Source organism: Dysidea avara, chromosome 3, assembly GCF_963678975.1.
Source record: "Dysidea avara chromosome 3, odDysAvar1.4, whole genome shotgun sequence".
NCBI lineage: Eukaryota > Metazoa > Porifera > Demospongiae > Dictyoceratida > Dysideidae > Dysidea > Dysidea avara.
Window position 1 is genome coordinate 17,189,944 of NC_089274.1, and position 10,421 is coordinate 17,200,364.

At 39.2% G+C, this 10,421-nt stretch overlaps 1 protein-coding gene and 1 pseudogene across 1 annotated transcript; both read right to left on the reverse strand.

The window, feature by feature from the left end:
- Positions 1–547: 547 nt before the first annotated feature.
- On the reverse strand, positions 548–7,104 carry LOC136249805 (uncharacterized; annotated as a pseudogene).
- Positions 7,105–7,751: 647 nt separating this feature from the next.
- On the reverse strand, positions 7,752–10,417 carry LOC136249814 (arf-GAP with SH3 domain, ANK repeat and PH domain-containing protein 2-like). Its single transcript, XM_066041939.1, has 9 exons — positions 10,169–10,417; positions 9,610–9,695; positions 9,443–9,558; positions 9,049–9,119; positions 8,671–8,894; positions 8,334–8,486; positions 8,222–8,271; positions 7,969–8,168; positions 7,752–7,914 (listed from the first exon to the last, which is right to left on the reverse strand). Exons 1-9 carry the CDS (start codon positions 10,415–10,417, stop codon positions 7,831–7,833), a joined length of 1,233 nt encoding a protein of 410 aa, XP_065898011.1. The 3' UTR covers positions 7,752–7,830.
- Between the last annotated feature and the right edge of the window lie 4 nt (positions 10,418–10,421).

The window sequence follows — 10,421 nt, forward strand, 5'->3', positions numbered from 1 at the left end:
TTTAAATTTATATATTGCTGTTGTAGTTGTGTCATGTCTTTGTGTATCTGTAATATTGTATGTTGTACATGTAATATAAACTCCAGCATGGAAGAACAGCTAGTCCAAATCAGGCTAAGAGTATATATATAATAAACAATCGATCAACCAAATTGTACCAGTCCGACATCTGCTGATCAATATCTTTCATAACAGCAATGGCATTATTGATCATGAAGATTTTCCAGTTCTTGTCTGCAAAGCAATACTTCCTTTAACATGCTTGACATCTGAGCAGTGAAGATTGTATATACCACTTGTACAATCATGAATGTCATTGAGGCTAGTTGTGCTATACGGTGTGCCTTTTATTTGAAAATTATGCATGTTTCACCTGGATTGATTTCACGTTCCCAAAAAATGAAGTTGGTATATTTTGCTACTTAGTAAAGACCAACCCGGTTTTTTGTACTTTGTAAAAATTAACATAGTTTTTTTATAACCTGCTTGGTACGGAATTACAATACCAAAATTTGGGAACTCAACGTTAGCCAATGTGAAGATATGGACATACATTATCATGTTAATAGTAACAATATAGTATTGTATTTCACAGTACACATGTTCTGTGAAGCAGTAACTGATCAGTAAATTGTGACTGTGTGATCTCTGGTATCATCCTAGCAATCACCACATCCAAAACTTTGTAGAAAATGTGTCTACAATGTAGTGATACTAAGATCATAGTTATAAAGTTGATATTTTCACCTGTTAAGTCAAGGATTCTCCAAACAAGCTAGAAAGAGTCGGATTGATTGGTCATAATCTTCCTGACCAAGCAGGGAGCTGAAGAAACCTATAAAAATCACATGAGAAATTATAGGTGGATATGTGATCTGTGGTGTGCATGTGTGTAGTGCACAAATGTCTGTATATCTGTTATAGATCCTTCTATAACCAGCGAAAAGGTAAATCTACATGTCTGACACTAAGTCATCTACCTTGGGAGCACTGACACAAGACAAAGGATTTTTTAACTCGTTTTGGCAAACACAATGATACCAAATTTTTTCCATTGGCTAGGTCTGCAATGTGAAAAATCAATATCCTCCAATCAACTACCTATACCCACTGTCATGTGTTAGTCCAATTGAATAACACTAGTGCGGCAGCCAGGTAGAAAATGTTTTAAAATCATGTGATATTTTATTGCAGTGTTTCGTAGGGTTCTTCGCACGCTTTCATATTCACCCTTCAACTAGTCTGTTAGTATCGGTGGTTTGATTTTATTGGTACTGCAGTTTCTGGTGGCAGAACAGCTTTTTGATGACACAAAATGCTTCTTCCTCTGGAAAACAGGACAAGCAGAACAGCAACTGCACCATGGCTCAGCAATGATCAGGTACATGCAGAGCATGGTTAAAATTGAAGCTTGTTAACTATCTTGCTGAGCCATCTATTTGCTGAAATTCGGCCAAGATGATGCAATTTTTGCAAACAAAACACCAGAATTAGTGATGAATCAGTGAAACCATCTCCAATAGCAAGGATGCAAAGCTCATAAACACTTAACAATATGGTTATGTTTCCCAGTAAACGCATAGAAATGGACACTCATGTGATCAAAATTCAAATCAAAGCAAATTCATTACAGTACAATAGTACTGTATATTAAAGGTGATGACGGTTTGGGCTTTTCTGGCCAAAAAAAACCTAAAACCAGCCTCACAATGCCTTCATGGTGCCTTGGCAGGTATAACTAAACCCAAAAGTATGACCTGAACCTGAAACACGTCCAGTTGTTTATTACAATTTTTTAAAATTATGCCTTCAGACAAGTGTAATTCAATAAACTAAGGCTATCAGCTTGATTTTTTCGCTGTTTGACATCGCTTCAGCCTGACAGGTGTACAATGCATGCTTCTTGGACTTACCAGTTGATTGGAGGATATCAATTTTCGTGTTGTGGACCCTACATTAAATTACTTCATGGTGAAACAGGTACTCAAATTTTTTTAATAATTTGTAAGTAACCCCATTTGTATTCCATTGTAAAATTAGGCTGTGAGCAAACATGTGGGATTCTTGCAGATCCAGTCACATATGCAGTGTGTTTGTGTGCGCACACGCGTGCATGTGTGTGCGTCACTCACTTGGAAAAAACTCCTTTATAACTTTCTGAGCTTGACATTTTAACTGAATACTTTCTTGCTCACTAAGCCGCTCTCTTTGAGATGTGTCAAACTGTCCCCCAGGCCAAAACAAGTTCCTCAGGTGGTACATGGCCCTACACCACTGTACCTCATCTTCTGTTACTGACAGCAACAAGTCTAGTATATACCCTATGGTGGCATGGTAAATAATGACAGACACCCTTATCTTACCTGTCAAGTTGCTTGCCAAACAAACTTAGCATCCCCAGTTGAAGTCTCTCATTACACAGCCACGGTTCCTTTGTTGTCTTGCTAGTAATCTCTGTGACAAAACAAAAGAGGGCATTAGAGAGGGGAGCCCTTTTCTCTTGTTCTTTAGCTAACAGTGTAACCATCCTGCTAGACACTGGTACAAAACTAGCTTTGAATAAAGTCAGAAGAAACTGGCACACTTGCCAAAACGTTCTCATAAGGTAAGACTTAATACCACGAGAGGGTTGTTTCTGGATGCTTGTAGCAAGTGATTCTGCAAGTAACAATGTGGGTACAGGTGTATGAGAAGTGGGTGTGGTGGCTGCAGGAGAAGTCAGTGTGGCTGTAGGAGTAGATGCAGCTGTAGGAGAAGTAAGTGTGGCTGAAGGAGCTGCATCAAGTACAGGAGTAGTAGCAGTACTGGCAGTAGTTGCAAGTGGTGAAATGGTAGAAGAATCAGATAAGTGACTATCAGAAATGTTACTTTTCTTTGGAGCTTCATCTACAGCTTCTAATGATTGGTGGTCGGTGTAAAAATGGCGTCGATCACTACTTGCAGTGACACTTGTAAATAGAACACTACTATCTGATGCACTACTTGATCGTGACCTCAGTGTAGATGGTTTATTGTCAGTCTGTGCTGCACAAGATGTCTCTATGTTCAGAGAAAGAGCAGGCAGTGTTGTGGTGTTGAGTGGCAGGTGAATGTACAAGTAGTTGTTGAGCATCTTCTGTAGTGGAGCTCTCCTTGGCTATAACAGCAGAGAACACCAATATGGTTACATGTGATGTCACACGTAAGTGTCCATATACACTCTGTACAGTTACATACCAGGAGTGCATTGAATCCTATGTTGTATATACTCCATAAACATCAAAATTCAAACATGGCTACCATGTACTATAAAAAGTAACTATTAAAATTCCTTATTAGGACACTATATGGAGGAGCATGCTTGAGTGCGTCATGTTACTAGCACAATGAAGCAGAGCTATCGAACAAAGTTGAATGGCACAACAGAAGAATGATAGCACAGGTGTGGTAAAATTCGTGAGTGATGGGAAATTTATTGCAGTGGGCCATTCCAAGCTGTTCCTTTGACTCGACCACCTTCCTATCAAAGCAGCTTCACTGCCTTTAAACAAAAATGTAGTAGTGGCCCATTCCATGTACCGTACGGAGGGAAACTTTGGAGGGGGGAAAATTTGGCGAATCAAGCAAAATATCAGTTGGCAAAATAAAATTTGGCGAATTGTTAACAAAGCACACACCCTGTTTAATTGATTAGATTACTAATCGCTGTACCTGAGGCGAGAACTAGAGTGCCATGCCTCTCAGCGGTTCGGCGCCTGGAGTCACCTACCAACCAAAAGGTAATAATACTATATAGACAGTAGATCTACACCCTCTGGAATAGTGAATAATATGGTAGGATTCGCTACTTGTCACGCCCGTTTTGAGGTGAAGTTTGAGGATACCACGTGTATAGTAACTAGCTACCTAGTGAGGTAATCGAGCAAGGCTTGGCTCTAGCGTAATACCTGGTCCACTATCCCTTGATCAAGTAGAAAATTGATTAGTTCGAGGCTTGGTTTGCTATTTTCTTCGCCACCAAAATATTTGGATGGGGAAATTTGGCGAATTCATGGTCATTCGCCAAATTTTAACAGCACCAAAGTTTCCCTCCATACAGTATCCCTGTTGTGTGCAAGAATCATGGAACTAATGTCACTAGCACAAGCTGCCATGTTTGAATTTTGCCCATGATGCTTTAAAAAGTAATGTTTGGAGCTGCATGCTCCCTTGTCTAAAAGAATTCGATGCACTCCTGCACATACTAAATACACACATGCACAAATTGCAAAACCTGAATAAAAATATATTGATACACATATAAAATTTATTGTTTCTTTAAGCCCATTAATTTGTAGCAAAAATGTTTTAAAGTGATGGAGATCGGATTCAACACATACAGACAGTGAAACTTTGTCCCTCAAAATATTTCTAGCCATACAGTTCCAAGGCTATAGATATGCTTGTATGTATTTCAACACACACCTTAACACTACTGGGCTGCAATCGGGATGATATGGGTTCAGCAGTAGCAGCCATGTTGCCTGTTACTGCTTCACAGTTAAAATTTAGAGCTTCCTCCCCAATTTCCTCCTCATCAATACAATAATTCTTGTATGCTTCCACTCCCTCCATCAAGAAATGATGGAACACTCCGCTGCTCCGGATCTCACTTGCCTTCCACAAGTTCTACACAAACAATAAGACAATTGACAACTACGATGAGCAACCAAGCATGAGTCACTTCACCATCAACTTCACAGCAGGACACTGGCACTTAGCAGTAGCAAAATAATAAAAATAATATGCAACGGTAAACCACCCTCCCTCCCCCCCTCCAACCATTTGTAAACAGTATGTGTATCAATTCATGGTCACAGCAATAAACAAGTAAATGTCACTGATTAATAGAATTTACCTAATGAGGCCAAAAAATTATGCTTATAACAAGGCAGCCTTACACCAATGAGGTTGTGTAGAATACACTTTAGGATCTACTTTATTTTCCAACTTATTACAGTGACATGATTACACACTTAAGATAACACATACCCTGAGGTACATTTCCAGACCAGTTTTCCTCTCTTCAAGAAGCGGCACATCTCTTTCATCAAACCAAGATGTCACTTTGTGGAGAAGGAAGGAAACACTCTTTTTCTCAGGCAGCCTCATACCTGTCATAGACAATCTAAATGCTTTGTGTGATGATGAGCATGTACCTTCAAGAAACCTGGATAAAGGAGGTTTGTTTAGAGTAGCGTGTAGTTTCTCAAAGCGACTGTATCGCACTAGTGCATGTACCATCTGCTTTGGAGAGTCTTCCACACTAGTGTTGTCACTCTCATCTATGGCTTTAAGTGGAAACTAGAATAAACACAAAGAAAACTGCAACTGTGACAGATTGAAATACAAAATAGATTACAAAGTAACCTTTAACAGATATAATAGTTGACTGTTGTATTAAAGTACTTGAATAAGTAGATGCACATTCAAATCAGTATTTGACTATCAGAGCCCACATTAGCAAGCATTTCTACCATCAAGTGTAGACAACAATCTTACCTGAATGATGTAGCCAAAATATCCTCCATGCTGGACATATCTCACACTCATGACTGAAACGGGTGACTGCTTTAAATCGTCAGATTGATCACGTGATGCTTCAAACGAAAGTGTAAGATTACTGCTTTGTGATTGGCTGTTGCTATGATACCCATGAACTGTCCGTCCCATGTATGATGCATAACAGTTATGATGCGATAGGTGGTTGTTCTTTCCCAGTTCAGCGTTCTCTGCTTTAATTTGCCGCATTATCAATTCAATTCACTTGGGATTGGCAGGAGAAAGAAGATGGACAATAGCTTGGTAAAGAAAGTCTGGGTCACATATTCTGTTGATCATAGGAAGCACCACACGACAGGTTAGCACCTCTCGCACAAACAGACGACCTGCTTCACAATGTTTGTATTTTATTGGCAAGAGTGTGTCAAAAAATAAATCAATTATGTTCTTAATGTGTCGATACTCAGTGTTATAGCTAACCAGACTGCAGTGTACTGCATCATGGTGTTTTCCTTCAAAGTCTCTAACACATTCAAATCCTTGAACATCAAACTTTTTAACACCATTAGAGTACTATACAGCACTTTCACTGACTGCCTTTAACTGAGCAGTCACTAGTGGCAACACATCAGCCAATACCTCTTCAATGTTTATAGCACGGCTACGATCTTCCATCTTGATTGCAAGGTGCTCTAACAGCATGAGAATATCAGAAGGAAACTCAGTGTCATCTGAGATTTCTCTATACCAATAATTGACAAAGTCCTTTATTATCAATTGGAAGATTTTCTTTGCCTCTTTCTGGCACAGCTCTTGAGTTCGTGTTGCCTTCTTCTTCAGACCAATTTTAAAGAAAATGGTGAATATTTCATTAAGGATGCCATCTAGAGTTTCCCGCCATGGACTAGCTCGTTGGTGGAATGCAGTCAGAGACGTCAACTGAGCAGTAAATACGAGGGTAACAAAACAAACAACCCCAACTCCAGTGTGGATAAAAAACAACACAATCGTAAACAGTGTCACTGGAATGATGAAGACCAGCCATCTTATCTGGGTGTAGTCCATTGCCGAGCCACTTCCTTTAACAAAAAATAAATAAAAAATCATCAACAATCAGCAAAAAGGATTCTGAGGATATTAAACTTTCATTGTACAAGAATCAACAAACCTAGGCAGAGTGCATTAAAGTTGGTGTAATGCAATTCAGGCTTTCTTAACTTACACTAATACCATCACAAGGGAACACCATTTAAATCATTTTCAATTGTAAGATTAAAAATAAAAAATGTAGATCTGATTATTTTTTTTAATAGGATTCTCAATGATTGGAATGGCTTTATACCTGCACTATGTTGTAAATGCTAATTCAATTAATTGTTTTAAATCATTGTTAGATTCTCACTTAGCTAATTCTAGATTTATTTTTGTATAGCCATCTTATGATTGTACAAATTTTGTGTTGACCCGCCTTTACCGGTTATTAATAATACTAATAGATGTGTTGTGACTCACACGATAGTAATTTGTACCTGCTCTCAACACGTTTCACGTCGATTTAACTGAACAGCTTGCAACCATTGTAAACAGTAGTCTGGCGCCGCCCGCCCCTTCGCATGAGTAAGGGTCTGGTATGCTTAGTATCACCATATCTATGGTATCACCGAGTTGTTCTGGAGGAATTTAATTTGAATGTAATGACGTAACGAAAATGGAAGTGCCTCACCCAAAACTGTGGCAGAGATATTGAACTTTCTTCGCCTTTACACAGGCGAAAGTGGATTGGTCTACTTTTATAAAATACACATGTCTCCCTACCTAGGAAATCAGAGCGTAACATGGGTTTTTCGCCTATCAAACAAGGCGAAAAGCCCTTCCCGATATAACACTTTCTTCTCTTTGTTCTTTATTATAGTTAACCCCTTTTGTTTCTTCATGTAATGTTAGGGCGTTTGATTCATTTTTTTGACGTAACATACACAAAAATGAGCTGATTAAACGTGGAGCGTTTTGATTGGTTGCACCAGTTTTTGGTAATCCGGTACAACTCCACTATACTAAGAATACCAGACCTCGTACCAGACCCTTACTCTATGCGAAGTGGCGGGCGGCGCCAGACTATGTAAGCAGTGCAACGAGAAACCCAACATCACATCACGAGACACGTGCTTCTAAACTTTCGCGTGACTGAAAATTTCGTGAAGTCTAAATTATTATTTTATTTTATATTCCAATTCAATAAAAATCCACTAGAAAAAAATTCGTTATATAGTTCTTCATGTGTGATGCATTATAAAGAATAATCCATTTGTGCTACAGTGAATCATTTGAAAGTCTCTTGACATAATTAAACGGTATTAGTCCACGCTGATTAGGATTTCCAAAGACATATCCTCGCTTAAAAGAAATAAAATAATTAAACCATGTTTAGTATCCCTCCCATTCTCTTACAAGCCAATCATTGCCGTGCTCCTTTGTTATGGCTAGCTTATCTCCTTCCTGAAAGGCCAGTTCATCCTTGTTATCTGGAGTACAATCATATAAGGCTTCCACTCGGTACAAGATTTGTGGTGGCTTTGGTGGAATCTGTGGAGAACTTGATCCATCTGGTACATCAATACTTGGTAAAGCAACACTATTTCTTAGAGTGCCTAAGAGAAGAAAAGAACATAGTGTTAAAAAGTAGACATGTCTTTTCTTTTACCATCTGATGATAATTTTGGTTTCCGCTTCGGTGGAACAAGAGGAGAAACTCTGTAGAGAAAACATGTGGCAATAAATCGGATGTTAAATAGACCTGAGTTTTAGTCACTCACTTATTATTAATTGGAATGGCATCCTGGGACTGTGACCGACTTGGAGGGAGTGGAGCCGACTGTTTGTTCTCTGTGGGCTGTTGCATTTGCTGTTGTTCATCTTTTTGTTTCTCTTCCTGTTTATCATCCTCCTCCTTCTCTTCCCCAATCGTACTGCATCAACACAGAAGCAAAACATTTGCAAGGGCACATATCAAGTCAGCAAAAAACATCCATTTGTAGTATATTAAAGGAGGTGTCACAAAGTACATTTAATTTCGGGAACTATGTGACATGGTCACTAATATGAGGTAATGACAGGATACTAACAACACATATACACAGGTATTTTCCGTACGTTTCAGGACTAGCAGATTTTGTTCTTTTAAGAGCCAAGTGTGTAGCTGACACTATAGATGGCTGGTTGTAAGTGGAGATTGGCCGTGTTCGAGGAATCTTGCCGAATACATCAGAATGTCGTAGTACTTCAGGGACTTGATATACTTCATCATCTTCATCAACTCCCCAATCAATATTGACATTGTCACAAACATGTAGCTTCTTCCTTTGAGCATCTTTAAGCTGCAGATATCATAAGAATATCAATACAACCTGAAATTAGTGTGGATATGCAACACGCGAGTATATAGCTGTGTGTGCGTGCGTGTGTGCGTGCATGAGACAGAGAGATAATTCTCTAAAGTGTCTTTTTGACAAGCTCCACTATACAACTTACCAATTCTAAACAGTCGGCAAATTGCTCCTCTTCTTCAACAAAAGACAATGGAGTCTGTTGTGCTTCATTCTCTATAGGTAGTCAAAAAGAAATTACACACAGGTGTACATGCACACAAACACACAAAGCTAAAAAAGAAACCCTCCAGCTGTAATTGTTACAAGGTGATGCCCACCCCTGCAAATTACTGCGATATTCAGAATTAGTGTAGAACTGGGTAAATCCTCCTAAGGAGCTAGTAACCCTTAGAAAGCTACATCATGTCTCACAGCTGAAGGTGGGTGGGGGTGTAGGCACATAGAATCCCACTAAGGCAGCACACACTCACACGTGCACAAACACACACACACGTGCACAAACACACACACACACGTGCACAAACACACACACTTACCAGCTTCAACATTTGCTCCATTTCTTAACAATATTTTCATACATTCCAGCATCCCCTGCTGAGTAGCAATGTGTAAAGCAGTGTTCCCTTCACTATCTGTAGCATTCACTGCACGACTGTCAACCACAACACATCAATACACATAACAATGATTGGTACGGCTTCACCTATTGGTAGACATAAACTCCACAATGTGTAGGGATGTCAGGTCCTCTTGCTCTACAGCCAAGTGTAGTGCAGTGTATTTGTCCTCCTACAAGAATACACATGCAATTTCACATATAATTAGAGCACTAAACATTTGAAGTACTGTTCATATACTGTAGTGGTCTTAGATAATTAAGTGTTGCTATCATCAAAAGCATACTCTACAATGTAGACACCTTGATAACCAGGGGGCCAAGGGACCCAGAAATCAGGACACCTCACTAACATGGACACTCTCAAGGTGTCTGGAATACATCATTCTGGCAGACCCTTTTATTATCAACACCTTAATAAGTTTCTGTGGTAGTAAGGTCCGGTATTATGCACTAATACAAATGGGACCATGAACTGGTGTTCTTATTAGCAAAGTAGTGCCCTCGTTTCATGGATCTAAATCAGAGTGCAGTCATAAGTGACAGGCTAGGGGATTGAAGCTAAGCTGAGAAGCTTACCCCCCTCAGAAAGATATTGGCTGACATTAAAATACAGAAAACTGAAAAAGAATAACAAGTGAATTACCCTGTTTGGTAATGGCTGAGTCATATCAACACCCTCAGCGTATGCTTGCAGTAGAGCACGAAAATCTCTAACATCTATAGCTTCATACAACAACTCCAAAGAATCAACAGTTTGACTACGATCAATATACTTGCGCTGGACATATTTATTACGAATAAACTGTGCACGCTCTTCAGCATCAGTTTCCTTATTTGGCTTGGAATCAACAAGATTAGCTTCCATTACTTCATTAAACAGTTGGTTACTCATAGAA